General features: G+C 33.6%; 1 protein-coding gene across 4 annotated transcripts in view; it reads right to left on the reverse strand.

Moving 5' to 3' along the window:
• The window catches only part of CSMD1 (CUB and Sushi multiple domains 1), a 1052894-nt gene that overhangs the window by 146887 nt on the left and 886459 nt on the right, over positions 1-19548 (reverse strand). For all 4 annotated transcript variants that reach the window (XM_064412131.1, XM_064412130.1, XM_064412133.1 and 1 more), the window contains 8 exons: positions 19070-19208; positions 16904-17091; positions 14878-15072; positions 12416-12532; positions 10856-10969; positions 8941-9036; positions 1590-1793; positions 316-440 (listed from right to left, as the gene is read on the reverse strand). In XM_064412131.1, the coding sequence (XP_064268201.1) occupies positions 316-440; positions 1590-1793; positions 8941-9036; positions 10856-10969; positions 12416-12532; positions 14878-15072; positions 16904-17091; positions 19070-19208 (1178 nt within the window). The remainder of the gene's footprint in view (positions 1-315; positions 441-1589; positions 1794-8940; positions 9037-10855; positions 10970-12415; positions 12533-14877; positions 15073-16903; positions 17092-19069; positions 19209-19548) is intronic.

The raw sequence follows: 19548 nt of genomic DNA on the forward strand, positions 1-19548 counted from the left end.
CTCAAGGGCCTCAGTATTACCCTAGCAGATAGAAAGAGTTGGTATTTGCATATCAGATTGAAGGATCAGGAACTGCTTTCAATATACTACACAACTAAAACAGAAGATTGCTTGCTAATCACTTCTCATTCATACCCTTATGTGAAAATAAAATAACATAAAATAAAGCTAACCAAAGAACAATATGAGAAATCCAAAGCACTAGTATTTCAAGTACCCCACTTCCCAGTTATAGGATTCCTAATTTATTAAATTTTTAGAGAAATAAGCAAAAAAAGTACTTAATATTCCATGCTTGACAGAATACAGACTTGCCTGAATACCTGATCCCTCAGTCACTATGATTTTCCACACACAATTCAAGCTGTTACCATAAGGTTCAGGGTAACCTGGCGAAAGAATAGTACCTCTGCGCTCAGTAAAATTCCCACTGCATGGCACTGAAAGAAAGTATTATCACAAATTATTACACAACTTAAACCACTTCAGAGAACAGAGAAGTAATAGTAATTTTACTAAGATCAAGATAATTATAATAATCTGCTTTTGTAGCATAAACGCAGAGACACGGAGCAATCATCTGAATTTAGAATGTGTCTTATCTAAAATACATTAATGATATCCAGCAAAAGATACAACCTGCCTGAATAAACAATTCAGAAATGAACTTCATTTTGCATGTGTACAGCCTAGAACAGCCCAGAAGCAGAGGCTTATCATGTCTTACTTAGAGTAACAACACACTGTAAATACATAACATTAAACACAATCATGATGAACAGAAATCATGTGAATTTACCCACAGCCCAAGATATTTCCAATATTAAATCTAGTTGATAAAGCGGTGTAGAACATTAAATATTTTTTACTGTATATACATTTGGATCTTTAAGGTTCCAGAAAACAGAACAACAACAACCACCAAAAAAACAAAACAAAAAACCCCCTAAACATAAAAACCCAACAGAATATGCAGAAAATAAGATACCTGCATTTATTTTTAGAACACTCTAATTAATGCTAGAGTAAATTCCTAGGAATAGGAATGACTTTTGTATAAAAATCCAGATAGGGAGAAGGTAAAAACATTTCACCGTTTACAAAAAAACTTTAGTGCTAAGCATTATTTCAGTGGAGGTCTATTGACAGAGTGAAGAAAATTAGTTGTACTTAACAATGCTATCATCCTTCAATATACACTATGCTTTTGCATGAAAAAAAATCATTATTCTATGTCTGATAGAAATACACAAGCACTGTGTAATAAAACAGGTAAAGACACTTCTGGAGAATTAAATTCTGTCTTGTATTTCCAGCTCTAGATAAGTCATGAAAAAAATGAATGTTCAAGAAAATGTGCATCACACTTGTTCATATAATCTAAGTCATTATAAAAAACAATATACTGCCTATGAGCCAGCTGGTACTCAATTATTTCTTGATATGGAAAACTGCTCTTTTAAATTGTGAATGACTGATATTAATCGAAGGAGAGTGAATATATGGGTTAAACACTATTTTCTGAAACAATTCCTGCATCCTCATTCAGAGACTGTGACAGAGCAGACAATGTAAATGTAATTGCTTACCTACACAGCTTGGGACTGTGTCATTCCACTGAGCTAAGGCATTTGGTACAGACTGACATCGGATAGCTTTTGAGCCTTGTAGCAGATAGCCAGGACTACACTCAAACCGAACAACAGAGCCTGCTGAAAACTCAGAGCCAATTCTCCTTCCATATCTAGGCTCTGGAACTGAGCTACACTGTGTATCACTTGTGCGTGGAACAGCTGTATACAGAGAGAAAAATATAAAGTCATGAATACAAATTACAGTCATAATAAAAAAGTAGACCAGTAAAAATGCTGACTGCTTCTTATAGGACAGAGCTTAATTCATGTTTACTTGCTCTGCTTCTGTATTGTCAAAGAATGGACTAATGCTTTCATGGCTATTAGCTGGAATGTGGTTTTGGGCTGTGCCTGTGTACAGTCACATGAGTGTCAGGGCAGCTCGGAGGCATTTTGACTTTGGATGCACAGCTTTAGGCATGAGAAGATCAGTGGGTGTTTCTGTGGCTCTCTTCAATGACAGGATACCACATCTACCACCTACTTCACTTAACAAATATGGAGCTTTTGGCTTCTCACTAGAACTTTCTCATTAGAAGCCCAGAAAAAAATTATGGTGTAGCTAATCAGATATAAAGAAAACACAATATCTTACAAATATTTGATTTATCATATTGGATCATATTATCATATCGATCATATTTCTAATATATTCTCCAGGCTATTTCAGTGTTTTCTTTTGACATTTTTTTTTTCCGGTAATGTCTGGGAATTCATAAACCTGATGTGATACAAGAACAGTTAAAAGACTGCAAGCAATATATAAAGAGCAAAATAATAACATTCATTAGAAGACTATGAGATAGTTTTCCCTTTGGCTTCATTACTTATAAACACTTCTTGATACCAGGTATTTTTTATGCCCACTGACTTTTGCTATTGTGCATACTGTTCATATAGAAAACTTGCTCTTACTACCTACCATTTTGCAGTTAGCTAGTAAATATCAATTCAAACAAATGAAAGTTTTTATATAGAAAATGACAGAGTGTGCAATATCATCTATGTTTTACAGTATAATAAAATCAAGGAAAATTTAAAAAATCTTATTAAATATATGTAATTTTTCTGTGTGAGTGGCATGTTCAAAAGCTTTGTTTCATCACCTTGGTTTGTTCAAGAATTAATTTTAGAGTGTCACTGCATCTAATTATGAATAAGCAACACCATGAAAATTGCCTGCGATTTAGTCCTTAAGTCCACCACACAAATTGGCACCAGGAAGGAAAAAAAAAAAAAAAGAAGGCGGGTGTTACACTTTATTCCTGGAAGATTTTCAAGTATGGTGCTTCTGGCTCACTAATGTAAGCAGAATCACAGCTATATTTAGTTTTATTTTACAGCATTATGTTTAAATTCCCTTGCTGACCTATAAGAATGAAGAGTGATATTTCTACCTGTTCATGGGCACAACTGTACACACCCCTACCACATCTGTTCAGTTACCCTGGTAACTAAGTAAAAGACAAGGTGTATACAGGTTATACACACTTATTCTAATATTGATAACTTTACCCTTATCCTATTTCTTATACCGTTATTTGCTCTAATCAAATTAAGTTTTAAGTACTTGTAAATGTTCCAAAAATTAACATTTCTTAACAAGTTGGATATGGAGAACTAATTTGAATCAATTTTATCCTAAATCTAGGATTTAACATGCAACACATTTTAGCAGAACAACAAAAGTTGTCATTTAAGATTACATTAAGTTCTACCAGTTCAAGCATTGCTACCACATATAATATTTAAGTTTGCCCAAGTATTACTGAATGTAAAGAAAAGCTTTGTCTTAGAAGATTTAGAAATAGTTAATACTAGCAATAATAGAAAAAAATACATTCTCTCTTTTTTTAATATACAGTTGATTAGTCAGACAAGGTGAGACAGATACAGTAACATGTATTTTTCTTCTAAATCAGTACAATAGTTGGTTGCAGATTTTAACCTTGAAAGCTATAGAAAGTTGTAAAATGTACTCAGGATTAAAAGAATGGTCAGAAGTAAACTACCATACTCCTGAGTAAACGCATAATACAGCAAAACAAAGGCAAATCCATTTTATTAAGTTTTTTTAAAATAGTTAAACACCTTACACAGTTTAAACAAACAACTCACCTTTCAGCAAACTTAATATACCTGCCTTTGCTCAAATACATAGGAATTTGTCATTAAGTTCTCAACAGGACCTCAGTATCACACAGATGCTCTATAAAACTTGTTCATGCACGCAGTTCTAACACTGGCAGGAAACATTTCTGCACTCATGGAAGGAAAATGATGAGACCATAGTTCAAGGATTTCACAGAGTCGCAGTTCTTCCTGAAGGCAGCCTGCAGGCCAGATGCAGACTTCCAGGTCAATTCAGCTGACAGAGCTTGCTCTTTTTTTCTCTTTTATTTGGATTAATAGCCTTTTCTCTACCCACACATCTTTTGCACCAGCACTGTTTTATTCACATTTTTTTTCCATATTATTGTATACAGTGGAATAAATGATAACTTTACAACTGCCTACATGATGATGGCTGCTCACACATCCAATCTGTCATGCCTGGAACTACAGCTTCTGCCATGTAATTAATCATTAATCCATGTCTTGGTCAGGGCTACTTGTTCAAATGGGCATTTTGGCCATGAAATAAATAATTCACAATTATGTGACAGAAGAGGGCTCAGTACATTCTTGTGGACAAACCAGTTTAGATTCAGGAAATTAAAACTTAATTATGCTTAATTTATTACCAATTTTACACAAGCTTCTGATCACTGACACAGGAATTAAAAAGAAAGAGGACACAAAAAAATCAATCAAATTAATTAAACAGTTTTACTTCATTCCCATCAGGCTCAGGCTCAAATTCAAACACCTGTCCTCTCCTTTTTCTCAATTTCCTTGTGTTCATCTTTGTTGCATCAATGAGGTGAGAGGCAGCACAGGAAGTTAGGGTATGTGCACTCTTTTTGCTTTCCCCCACCTCCTCTAACAATGTATTAGCATTTTATTAGCATTTTATTCATGTTTCTCCTCCTTTTTGCTTCTTCAGGTTTCCACATCACCCTGTTTCTGAATGTTGCTCCTCCAACATGGGTCACCCATGAGCCATGGACACCCAGAGTCATCAATCGTTCCTCAAAGATGTCCCCTACTGCAGAATAGTACTTTCACAGGCTGCCAACCCCTCTGAGGTGTTCTCACTCCAGCAGGGGTCCCCAGAGGCCACAGCCCTTTCAGAAGCCCTTTGGCAGGGAGTGCCTCTTTCCAGGAGTGCCTCCAACAATCCCTCCAGCAGCGTCTCTAGCAGCACATACCCAGAATCACCTCTGCCCCAAAGCAGTTGTCACTCTCAAATATTTCTGAGGCACCAGGTGTTCCTCTGACTAGTGGGAATGTAGAATTCGTGTGAGAGATTGCTTATACCAGCTTCACAGGATGCTGTTTGTGAATGGCTCATGGTAGCTTAAGGCCTCCTCCCACACAGGTCACCACCTCAGCCACCTGCTAGTTAAACTTTTAGTTTCTCACACGTCCAAAGCTTATCTGTCTTACCTAAGAGGTTACATGAACTGACTGAAAATTTCAGCATCACTCCTGGAGTATTTTCCACTCATTGTGTGGAAGAAACTCTTCCTCAGCATCCTATGAGAATACCATCTTTCCCTATGTATTTTTTCACTCAATTTTACAAAAGAGTCAAATCCATAGAAAAAAAATCCTTCCTGTTTCTCTAACCCTTGCCTAGCAACCACATCTGGACACTCCCTACAAGAGCTGTGCAGGCAAAGGACAATTTTTAAGTCAGATTTAAAAACGTCCTATGACTTTCAGTAATAGCATTAGGAAATTTGCATACATGCACTAGTAATATATAGGTTTTTTGTGTAACTAGACCTTTTAGCACCTCTCAACAAAGAATGTCAGATCATCTGGTTTCATTATAATATTCCCTTATGAAAGTAATTTTCCTGTGAGCAAGCTATCTTTGACATGCTAGCAAATTTAGGTCAGTTTACTAGCACTCAAATTAGTTCACATACCAGAAATACTTTTTCAGACTAAAAGCTGATATTTTACTGAGATCAGCCCTGACAGCCAGAAACATCCATGGCTGCAGTTGTATCAAATTATTCTATTGCCAGCAAGAAACACTCAATGACATTAAAATTGACATTTTGTTCAGTTTTTTAGAAGTTTTACTGGTACTCTGTTAATGGTTACTGTGAGACAAGAAATGCTAAAGATACAAAATCACCACGAGGTACTATTTTTTTTTTATCCTCCTCTCCCCCTCCCCGTGGTTTTAAAAAGAACTGCCTAAAGAACAGATGCAATGCAAGCTATAGATAACAACAAAGTAAGGTAGTTCCACGCTGCTTAAAATGGGATTTAAATAGTTCACGGAAAAATGAAGAATAGTTTCTAACATCTGTAAAAAGTTAGGAAAAAAAGGCCTGTTATTTCAAAGGTCACACAACTGACAGCTCAGCTGAAATGCCTCCAAGATTACTACAGCTGGAAGAGACCAACAACAATCATCCAACTGCCTTTCCAATTCAGGACTGACCAAGTTAAAACACGTTATTAAGGGCATTTTTCAAATCCCTCTTAAACACTGACAGGCTTAGGGCATCAATTACCTCTCCAGGATGTCTGTTTTGAAGCAGGACATAACGTGTCATGGGAGGACATACAAAAAGTAATACTAACAGTCTTAGTTCTGCTCTCTAATTACACTTAGCAGACAATGTGTGGCTGTGCATTTTATTCTTGTCACAAACTAGATCAACTTGAGTGTTAAAGCCACAATCTTCCTTTACTCTTATTTTTGTTTTCTTTGTCTTCATCCTAGTATACTAACTGTCTTAATAATCCTCTTTAAAATATCAGTTGATCCAATAAACTAGTTCATGTATTGTATAACAAGTAAAACAAGACAAATATTAAAATGCCATCAACATTTGGATGGTAGAATGGTAATTAATTTTTAAGGAAGGAACTCTGTACTTCTGCAGTCTGAGTTATAAAAAATATAGGCTCTTGTTTCTTAGGTGATGTTATAGCTGGAAGAAAATCATAAGAAAGCCTAAATAAAAAAATCCCAGTCTTTTTACATGGGATTATTCTTAGCATATATCAACATACCTGACCCTAATATTTTGGAAGACTCCATATTCATTTAGTCTCATATTACAAACACTCTTTACCTATTGCATTAATTACAGGGAAATAGATCATCTGAAAAAAAAATGAAATCATAGATTGATACCCAGATCAAAAGAAGTTATTGAGAAAGTGGCATCACAAAAGCCATTAAAACTGAATCAGAAGCTAAAGCCCCTATCTGTCAGTTGTTCAAACCAGAATGTGAAATAAGGCAAGCAATAACTTTTTCTCCCTAGAGCCTTTCTTTTACCTATAGTGTTGTCAACCTAGACTTCTCAAGCTGTATCAGAGAGTCATTCCATTTTCTATAGTAATTATCCTCCATTTTTCAGTAAATGTTTCACACCACTGTGAAACAAAATTGAAATCAGCCCAGTGGAAAAGAGAACAGGGAAGAAGGTCAACCTGGAATAGAGGGCAATAAATAAAATGACTGACTTTACAGACCAGATTACTGTGTTCAGTGTGAGAGTGGATGTAATTTCAGAAATATTTAAAAGGCTAGCAAGCAGGTGGACATTGGATGTATGATCACATACTTTATAAGAAGAGGAAAAAAAATCTCAAAAAGATAGAGCTTATTAAATACCACTAACTCATTAATCAATATATGTATACATACATAACTGTATTTAGTAAAGCTCTTAATATATGTATTTTAAAACATATGAAAATCCCATGGCATTTAAATAGCTTCATGATTTTTATGAGACAAATAAAGTGACTTTTTCTAACTCATTTTGTGCTCCCATTTGTTAAAATCTATTTCTTAGAGTTAATGAAAGTACAAATGTCTGAAATGAGGCATAGCATTGCGCTCACCTGGAGATTTCCTGTTCAATAGCACTCTATGTCTGTATATATACAGCTAATAGAATCATGGGGTTTTGTCACTATGAATTCTTCAAAAGCAGCAAAAAGTAACACTTCAGAGTGTTAACAATAACAGAGTAAGACAGAAATATGTAATTAATATGCAAATAGTTAACAACTCAAATGCTGAAAGCTCTTTTCTAAATCCAGAAGTTTATAGTCCTCCTCTTTTACAGATAATTTTGGATGACAAGTTTTAATGCAAGTGCATGCAAGATACTTTTGATGTGTAAGAAGAGCAGGTAACAGCAGCTTGATGTATATCCAAAGGAGAATGCTCAGTCATGGTGATATCTTTCTATAAACACAGGAGTCAGAAGGCTTATCAGTCCTACCAAGCTTCTTTGAACTGTGGAAAGATTCTTGAAGTGAGACAGTTCTTTCCATTTATTTTTTGTGTCAAACTAGGACACTAGAACTCTACATAAAGAACTGCAATCTTAAAAAGAAAAAAAAAAAAGAAAAAAAAAGAAAAGAGGAATCTAGAAAACTTAAAAACATTGTTTAAAACTTTTCCAAACTACTTCTATGCTTCACTTTAGTAAAAGTGTGGAATGACTGGTTAAGCTTACTGGGTGTGTATGCAATACAACTAGTGAACTGCCCAGTCCCTTTGAGACTGCATTTGTTGCCTGTACAGGCAATGAATCTGTAAGCAATGCTCCCGGTGTCACCAGACTGCATTCAAGACTCAAGGATCAGCTAAGTGTACTCAGCTGCCCAGCAGAATGCTAACAGACTTGGCCATGCCGTGACATTCTTGCATGTCAGCTGCAGAGTGCAGACGTGCACAGAATGTCTCCTCAAGGTCAGCTGGGTCAGAAACAGACCAGCAAGTCTCCCACCCAAACTTCAATACTGAAATTGCCTGATGGTCTCGGCTGCAGAAATTTTCTCTCTGAGCTCTTAAAGACAGAATCTTTAGCAGCCTGAACAAAAACTCTTGAAAAATCAACTGGGAATGCTGAGAAACACTAATACAATTAAGCACACTCCTAAACCCCTTGAGCTCACTCAGCAGTAAGGGAGCAACAGATTGCCAACTACTGAGAAAGGCTGGACATACTCAAGTCTGTGGGGCCAGACAGGATAAACACAGACAACTGCTGTTAGAAAGCCAGTCTGCCATCAGGAGAAGTCCCTGATCTCTGGAAAAAGCTTAAGACTACACTCACATTTAAAGCAATACATTAAGGCTTATGCAGAATTAAAAATAATACAATTCATGAAATTGGCACCTGTGTCTTCCACCAAAAGTAGACATGTTTACCTTGGTAAACAAAGTGAAACCCCCTGGCTGATGCCCCACTCTTAGCACTGAATCGCAGAAGAATTTGATTAGATGTAGCCAAAGGCAATGTCTCTCCTACAAATGGAAACAGAAAATAAATACACAAAAGAGAAACAACAGTTTTCACTCTTCAATACATAATCAAATATGCTTCTAAAACACACAGTTTCATGTTTTCCTCTATAGTTAAAGAAAACATAAATAACATTGTACAAAATTAAATTTGCCATGGCCAGAATAAAAACATTTCATGATTCAACAAGAGAGACCTGGAATTTACTGCAGCAGCTGGAACTAGAGCTCCAATAAACTACATGATGGGAACCCTACTGCTGTTTGGGGCCAAATTTATTAGAAGACTTTTTAGTTAACTGTTTTCTGTGACTGACAGGTTTACTTTGCCTTGCAAAACACATTACACAAATAAAATCATTTGAAAAATACCACAGGAATCTTCATGGAATGTTTACCATTTCGAGACTAAAGCAGAGGGAGTAAACTCGTGACTTGTTTTATGTAGTGACTTCAATAAATATGTCATCACACATGAATTATATTACATTATTAACTTTCTTGTGGCATTTCAAATTTTATTTCTGATTTGAGAATTAATAAAAAATTTAATATACTTTTTTCTTCTTTCCTGGCATATTTGTTAGGAGTCATGATAAAAGTTCAATATTGAAACGCTCTATTCAAAATTGCAGTACTTGTACAACAATTCCACTACATATGACTACAGTTTTTATTCTCTCTGGAATCTATGAACCCATATTTTATTAAATTCTTCAGAAATTAATAATAATTTAAAATGTCATCTATAACTAGGTATATAAGTCTTTCACTTTAATTAATTTTATACTATTGCAAGTAGAGATTCCATGTAGGAGAATCCTATCCTGAATCATTGAAAATCAGATATGTCACAAGTAATAAATAAAAATCAGAAGTTGAAATACCCTTCAAGTATTTTTAGATGTCTGCTCTGAAAACAGACATTAGCTCCAATTTTTATATGACAGTTTGATGCAGTAAAATTTGGTGTTGGGATCAGCTGTCTCAAATTTAAAAATTTAAATTTTTTTTGTTGCTCAACTTTTGTCAGTAATCAAACAAATCTTTGAATTTTTTGTGAGCTCTTATTATAACACAAATAGCTGGATTCACCAGAGAATGGAGTTTTTAATGTAATAATATATTTACTAAAATCAAATAGATATGTTACATTCTTTTCCTATTAAGTATTTCTGCAATTATTCAAAGTAAAAACCAAGAAGCCATGAATAGCCCTGCACTGCAAAAATATCAAACTCACATATAAACTCTCCCAAATACTAGAAGTGTTTAACAAAACACATTAATTCCTGCAGAAATATAAAAAATATACTTACTGAAGATGAACACATTCATTATATATGCACACATTGGAAATGTGACCATGTTGAAATCCATATAAGCCTAATCATGATTTCACAGGGGCAGCATTTTGCTATAGTTACCTGAATGCAACAGCTGGCCTGCTTTTAGTCTAAGTGCATGTTTGCATACAGATAATTGCATTTTGTAAATACAAGCAATTTGTGTAAATTAGCCATTCAGAATATGTAGATGTGTACTTAAAAAGGTTTAAGGGCAGAGGAGACAATTATACCATCCAATCTGCCCTCTTGCATGGAGATCTGAGAACTGCATTCAACTTTTTCTACATCCACCCCAGGATCAGTCCTTGCCTAACCATATGTTGCAGAATAATGTCTTGATTCAAAGATTTAGAAGGTATTCTACTTCCTTTAGCATCCTGTTCAAATAATTTTATTTCCAAAGTAAATTCATACCATTCTCCTGATTATTTTTTCCCAGCTGTGTAAGACATGTATACTTCTTTATTAATTACCTGAGTGGGATCCAGACAGAGAACTAAGAAGTCTAGCCTGAGAGTTTTCTCCATCAAATAATTCTGCCACATCATTCAAAGCTGTCTGAAAATAGGCAAATTGTCCAAACACAACTAAATTTAAAAAATAAAATTAAAAAAAGGATAGAGAGAAAAAAAAAAAAGAGAGAGGAGATAAAAGAACTTAGTCTTCAAAATTGAATTTAAGGACGTATTTCTGTTTGTCTTATTTATTAATGAATTCTTGCATAAACTTTTCCAACTTATACAATTGTCTAATATGATACAACAGCTGTATTAAACTTTCGTGCAAGAATATTTTTTTTGTTTTCATTATTTCCATTTTTTTAATTAAAACCAAATTTATTAAATCATGCTTTTACCAAAACTGTGACCTCCAGTCAAACAAGTCTTATTGTTTAGGTACCTATAGAAATAAGAAAATGGAATATCTAAACAGAAACATTTGTAACAAAATTACATTGCCAAATATAGCAACTATAAGGAACATCTATTATCACATAGGATTAGTTGCCTACCTGGCTTTAGTTTGAAGAAATATTTTTTAACTTAATAATTTGTCAAATTTTTAAATTTGCATTAGTACTTATTTTATCAGAAGTCTATAAAAACTGATCAAATATTAAAAAATACCAGTGTGATACCAACATTGATATATTGCTACACTTAATTTGCACTTCATCTGTACATAATTTTAAGTGTATTAATAAATAATTTAATACATCTCACTAAATATCGAATAGTTCCCCAAATTCAAATATCATCTAGCAATAGAAACATGAAGTAAAACCAAGTCAATAAAAATATTATTTTGACATTCTAGCCATCAATATTTTGTTTACAGCTGACTCCTTACAGGTTTCATTGTACACAGAAAATATCAAATGCATTAAGTTTCTGTGAATTAAGCCTCTTGGTAAATAAGTAGTAAAATGAATCTTACTGCTATTTGTCTGGACTTAGGAAAAACCTGCTGTGCAGGAAACTACACCTAACATAAAATTGCTAGAGTTTTAGAGATTCTGTCTATTTAGACACAATTAAATAATCAGTTTTGTGATTTTTCACAAGCATTTCTGGTACTTTCATGCAGAATTGCTTCCACTGTACATCTTAAACATATGGGATTCCACTCATCTTACCCTTGTCATAACATGAAAGACAAAAAGTTAGAAAGTAAGAGGAATATAAGAGCTTGTTTTGTGACACCTGATTTTACTTTGCAGGAAGCATGAATGAATGATTATCCTATGATGATGAATAATATAAACAATGCAGGTATTCAGAATATGCTTAGATAACAAACATAGATATCTTATCTGAAGTCAGTTGGTTACTCTAGGGAGAAGTAAAAGTTTAAAATCCTAGAATAATATTTTCCATGTCAGGAATATATTTAGTTTTGTAAATAATTTGCCATACAATGCAAACTTAAGGTCATTACTCCACGCGAAGGACATTTAAACAGTAGGACCATGATAATGATTGACAATGTAGGACAATGATAATGATTGATAAATCAATAGGAGAAATTCTTACCAAATTCTTTGGGGACAGTTATTGAATAATGGCAAGTCTGTCCAGCAGTGTAATTATGAGGATAATTTGGTGATAAAACCACTCCCTCTGATCCAGTATACTGCCCTCCACATGGTGCTGGGAACAAATACAGAGAAGCACATTATATTAATTTGAGCTGTCTATATTAGTTGCACTGAAAAAAAAAATCTAAAGATCAGAAAATGAAACTTTACTAGTTTTGCTTTTGTTTGGTTTACCTGTTCTGAAATATGTAATGGTTCTTTCTCAGGAGATAATTTTATTATCATTTCCTGAAAATTAGAATTCATGAAAGTTTTACTTGACTACAAGTATTCTCATAGGACTAGATATATAAGTTATTTAATTGAAAGATGATGTAAACACAGGCTTTAGGTTGGTTTTTCATTTAAAATATCCATCTATATCTATCCATGTTAAAAACAGTTGAGAAAAATATATGGTACTGCATTAAAAATGGCACAGAGGAATATATAAATATGCTGGCCCTACAGGATGCCAAAAATTCTGCTTTGTGAAAGTATGCTTGAATTGCTTTTTTTTTCATATCTTACTAGATGATTATGAAAATTGCACATAGATTATACATATAAGAAATTTTGGCTTCATATGTATGTAAAAAAAAAAGCAACAGAAAGGTAAGAGAAACTTTTTAGAGCTTCAGAAGTTAGAAGACCTATTTAAGAATAGTGGAGCTCAAATCCCCAAGACAAGTCAAGATTTATATGAGTAGTAGTTCCATGTGTATCACGAGAAAAACACTGAACAGTGCATGCATGACACATTCCTCCATGTAAGGCTGTAAATGTGGCATATTAAGGGACAGATGGAGGGTCTATTTTTAAGTTCAAATATCTCCTTGTGCTGGATATTGAGTAAATAGATTTCTATAAACTGAAAACAAAGTACTGCTGTCACTCTTCTCACATTTTGGAAAACCCTGGCTTCCTATCAAAATCTTCATTAAAATCTTGTATTAAATTAGGTGCATGCAATTCAGTGCTCTTATTATTGTGAGAAAGGAGTTCATAAAAAAACAATAGTTTTCACCAGAATAACAGATTGTTGTAAGAAGTTATCTTATTCAATAATGAAGAAAGCAATAATGAAATTATTTTATAAATAAATTGATAAATAAGGTTGTTAATAAACAGCACAGTCACGTTAATTTTCTTTTAAGCAATTAAGATCTCCTTCCATTATAAGACACAAAGTAAATCAATGTTACCCTGCTGTGGGCGTCTTGCATATAACAGAGTACAACCCAACAGCTTCCAGGGAAGTGACTCAGAGGAGGACCCGTGGCCCAGGTGGACAACAAGGTCATTGATGACCTGTGCCTGTGAAAGTATCTTGTTACCAACTCCTGGCTCTGCAGACCTGGCTCATGTGCTGGGCAGCTCTGCCTACTGAGTGAGCTTGTGCTTTGGATATCCTTGGCTCTTAGCCCTTGTTGAACCCCTGTTCTTTCTGCTCCCTGACACATCTCTAAAATCTTGCTTGAAATATCTGCACAAGTTTGATTTCCTTGTACAAAAAGGCAGCAATTAATACTACAAATCCACGTCTTCTCTTAGCTGCTTATATGAATTATTCAAAAATCCAATGTAATGATAGAAGATGTGAAGTTTGATTTATCAGCAGGCAGAATAGGATTATGTGGCTGAGGTGAAACTCAAATATCACAAGGAATTAGTTCATGGCATGAATTTAAAATCTTCATAATTTCCTTTTCTTCTTGCTTTGAGGATATAAAAAAATATGCTACAAAGTCTGATTACTGCATGAAACTCTCAAGTCATGAACATTTCATTGCAATGAAAGTGTTTCACACTTAATTTAAAACAAACTGTAAAGTTATAGAGTTATAAAAATATTTCCAGCTAAATTGTATTTTTATATAATTAAAAATCTAAATTTTTTAAGGAGATTTTTTTTCAACATAAACACATTAGTACTTTATGGACTTTATTAACTAATATATGTAACTTATTTTTGATTTGTAAAATTGTTCCATATACATATATATATATATACACAATACAAACATTGAAACAAGGAATAGAGGATAAATTAGTCCACAGTTCTGAGATGTCACTCTTATTTTCTGCCTCAGAAACTATAATTCTTATTCCAATATGACAATTAATGCAGCAGTGAGATGATTGTGATAGCAATAGCTATTCTAAATAATACTGGATGTCTAAAGAATCTTACATATTACATTGCAATCATTATATGAACATGTGTTGATTCCAGAGTTTGAAGACATTATAAATACTTAATATATTATTGACTAAGCTATAATTCATCTTTTTCTTTTTTTTTTTTTTTTTTTTTTAGCACAAGACGTATATGTAGAAATAGTGGAAATAGCCTTGGGGACTGAGAAATTGAATTCACTGGGCAGACAAGGGAAATGGTAAGAAAATAGCACATACCATTACAAGATGGTAACGCTCTGTTCCAAGCCGGCTTTCCATCTGCACCAATTACACATGTTATAGTTGAAGGTTCAATAATCTTATACCCAGAATCACACTGGTAAGTAATAGTTGAACCAAGCTTAAAGTCTGTTCCAATTCTTGTACCATTCATGATGTTTCCAGGATCAAAACAAGCTTCCCGTGGCTTTTCTGTTAAAATGAATGACAGTAAATCTATATATACTTTCAATAATAAAAAGAGGCAAAACAAATATCATGGATGTTTGCTTAAGATTGATTATCTGGAAGAGGAAATTATAATGAAGCTGAAGATGAATGATTCTAATAAACTTTCCTATTTAGTATTTAGAAAAAGAATGACCAGTTCTAGAATTCACCTCTTCCATATGTATATTTGTGATAAAAGGAAGACTAAGGAAAAAGTGAGTCCTCTCCAGAAAGAAATGGGCGACATGGTTACCCAGGCTACCAGGACATGGAAAAGGCTGAGGTAGTCAACAACAAGGGAATGTAGTGATAGGACAAGGGAGAGTGACTTCAAACTGAAAGAGGGTAGGTTTAGATTAAATATAAGGAAGTAATGGTTTACCATGAGCATGGTGAGGCACTGCAACAGGAAGTTTTGGATGTCACCTCCCTGGAAGTGTTCAAGGTCAGGTTGGATGGGGCTTTGAGCACCCCAGTCTAGAGGAAGGTGTCCCTACTATGGCAGGGGTGTTGGAACTAAATGATTTTTAGGTCTTTTCCAACTCAAAAGTGCTCTATAATTTTATACAATCTATATAAAGTACTGAATAATGTAAATCAGAAAAATATTAAATTATTAGGAAAAACATACTGTCCACTGAGTACAATAACTTTTTAAGATATGGTATCCTGTTCTTGTATCTTTTATTTTTATCTCTTTAAAATTTCATTTAACTCTCAGTTGAATAGAGGAACTCATATCACACTATGCTGAGAGCACAGTGAAAATGTGTATGCATAGACACAGTCAAAATGTGTATGCACATTTTCAATCGCCATCTTTATCTCTTTATCTCCTTCTGCTCAACATCTCATTTTCTTTCCTTGCAGGCCTTGCAGACTTCCTGGAACAAATTGTTCTCCCATTTTCTTGATATTTTGTTTAGATGGGGACAAACAGTCTAAGATTTCATTTATGGCAATATGACAATTACTTTGGGAAGAAGAACCTTGCACAATTTGAATAATTTGTGATGCAGGTTGGCAGATGAAGACTAAACATAAAAATTATTTCTTTTTCACTCCTTTCTCTTTTATAGGTATATTTTTTGTATTTCTTAGATATTTTTGTTCTTCATTTTTAACATGTATATTAATGTAGTTTGCTTCAATTGCCAAGAATAAGAAGCTGAGGCAGCACTTCTGCTGCTGAAAAACAGCTTGATAAAAATCAGCAAAGATTATAATTAAGCCACAAACAACATCTGCGACTGGAAAAGAAAGCAGCATCTTCAATGACTGCCTGGCTTTAATAAACAGTCACCATAACCCAGTCCTTATTCAGTAAGAGGCACCTTCTACAAAAAAAAAAAAAAAAAAAAAAAAAAAAATCAAATACTATCCAGTAGTATTAATTAAAAAATGCCTTTGTAGATTCAAAAAAATGTGGAAAGGAAAATGTCTTGGTCTGTATTGACAAGAAAGAGAAATTAGTCAGGTGGTCTTCTTCGTAAGAAGACCACCTGACTACTATTGTCAAACTTTTTTCCAAATGCTACTTTTGATGTACATCTTCTACCTATTTTTTTTTTTTCTGGAAGATGAAAATGTGCATAAGTGATGTGAAAGAGATTTCTTGAAACAGAATTTCTGTGTTCCTCACATATTAATAGAAAATAGTTTTTAAAACATAGATAATAGTTTTTAAAACATTGATGCATAAATGTATTTGGCAATTCAGTTGTGAGTACATACAGAAGGAAACAGATTTGAATCTCAATAATTACTAAGTAACATCTTTTCCCTTTTATTTGGACTATGATGAGAACAGTACCTTTATAGTCAATGGCAAATCCTGACATTCCAACAGAAGCATCACTGCGAAAAGCCAGAAACAGACTGTTGCCACTGCTCTCTATTCTTTCAGGAGCTTGTGAGCCTTGAAAACTGCCAATTAGAGGACTGTTGGAATCTTCTCCTTCATAAATATGTAGGAAATCATAACTGGGTTCCATATTGAAACTGAAAATAAAGGGAAAAATAATTAAGTCTTTGGGATTTTTTTATTGAGTTAAACATTGCTGTGACTATAGTTGCCAATTTTCTGCCTAACACATTTTCTTCTCCAGAAATAAATGCCTTTCTAAACATGATTCACAGCATAAAAATTCACTGTGGATTTCTTTTTATCATTGATATGAATGCATTAAACTTTCCAAAAGCCATTATGAATATCCTCCCACCTGTCTTTTAACATCTTTCTCAAGATCATGGAATCATGATTCAGAAAGGCTGTCTCTGACCAGAGGACCAAAGGAATGCTCCAAAAAAGTAACTTGAATTAAAAGTCCAGCTTTTAGTTGGCTAAACTGAATGATACTAAGTTCACCCATTGCAAACAACTTTATCATTCTAGAAAAGAAATGCTTTCATATGCATAGACCATTATCTTGGAACTTGTCTTTGTCCTTACCCAGATGATATCAGACAGGATAAACGAATGCAAATAAATATAAATTCTCACTGAACCATCTATGGTATGCTATATTTTATTATATTTATATGTTTTACATTAAATTATGAATTTATTATGCATGGAATATCTTTCAGAGTAATTTGAGGTGCGTTCAGGAGGAGTCCGTGCTCTCTGAAAGGTGGCCGATGTTACTGCAATTTACAAGAGTGTGAGAGAAGAACCAGGGAACTCCAGGCCTGACTAAATTCAGCTACTGAAAAGTGTGTGTATTACTGGATTGCAACAATTTAGAACATTTATTGGAAGTAGAGCATAATAAGGACATTCCATTATATTTCTCATGTTGTACTCTCTACAATAATACGTACAAAGAAATTTGCATGCTGAGTAACTGTAAGTTTCTTTAATCATATTTGAAATGGAGAATTTGAGTCAATTTTTTATTCAATCCACAGAAATATGCTGCTTACTATACCTATCATGTGACATCTTTAACAGTGCAATTAGTGGAGAACTATTCTCATCCATTAATGCTATTTGATAAAATATCAGCATAACAAAATTACTTTATTTTTTATTATGTAATTTTAATACCTTAGGATTCAATTCTTTAATTTTGTGTCTATCAATAATTTTTAGAAAATAAACTGCAGTCTGTAATTAAAGAAACCAGATTTTATTTTAGTTTGGTGTTCTTTGGTTGTTGTTTTGGTGCTATGTTGCCTTTTTTTCACCGAAAGGGTACAAATATTATGCAGCAAAATTCTCAACATGCCATCATCTCTTCCTAAAAGAATCACAACTGATCAACATTCCACTGAAGTCAACAACAATGTTACCATTGTCAGCTTTAAAATCACACTTAAAACACAGTATCAAAAATGAAAAAAAAATTTGCATTTGCACCTACAGACACAGCAAGAAAGATGATTATATAGAACTGATTTAATTAGAAATTACAAAGAGAATGCATGAATATGACTACATCCCTGAACATCAACTCATAAAAATCTCTGCAACACATATAGGTCGATTATGGAACACAGAGGAAATAATTAAAATTATGACACAATATTATCTCAGTGTTTTTCATCTCTTGACTAAGTAAAACAATATTTTTTCTGATCCATGCACTTTAAGCAAAGTATATTTAGGCTACAATTCTTAAAAACCTGAAAGAACTGGCTTACAGATAGAATTTCCACTATACTTTCATTCTTGATTATTAGTTACAATAGCATAAATCAAGCATTTCTAGAAATTAATATGGTCTTTAAAGGATTTTTATTTGTTATTACACAGAAACTTATGTTCTTCAGGAACATATTGGATAGCAGATATACCACACAGCTATATATTTTTCTTTTACATTACTTCGAATCATTGATATAGCACATATCAGATATGTGCTCCAGAATGTAGACAGAGACTTTAACTAGAAGCTTAAAAAATTATAAATATTGCCATTTTTAGATTTAACATTTAAAACCCTTTAAAGCCAAGGCATTCATAGAGAAACTGTACCTTTTGAATATCAAGGCAATGACAAAGTCAGGGTTTACTTTTATTCTCCAGTCACATTCTTTCCCAGGAGGATAAGGCTGTGGATAGTTAGGTGACAAAATAACTCCTGCTGGGCCTGTCAGGTTCCCTCCACATGCAGCTGTCACAATGTAAAAAGAAATAGGAACATAGTCACATGTTAATTTCACAGACACATATTAGCTTTTAAGTACAAGAAAATTACTTCTACATTTACCAAAATTTATTATATTTATTTAAACACAGAACCTTCCTAACTCCTGTTTGCAAAAAAATTTCCATTTTCTCCCTAAAAAAGTGATCTCTGTTCGTATTCAAAAGCAGTAAAGAAAGAAAGTTTTCTAAAGGAATAAAAATATGATGTTAAATAGGAAGTCCTGTATATTTCTGGTATTAACCCTGTCTCTATCACACTGAAAATTTCTTATGTACTGAAAGTACTTTAAAAACTGGGAAAGTTC

This window comes from Passer domesticus, chromosome 3, assembly GCF_036417665.1.
Source record: "Passer domesticus isolate bPasDom1 chromosome 3, bPasDom1.hap1, whole genome shotgun sequence".
NCBI classification, from domain to species: Eukaryota; Metazoa; Chordata; class Aves; order Passeriformes; family Passeridae; genus Passer; species Passer domesticus.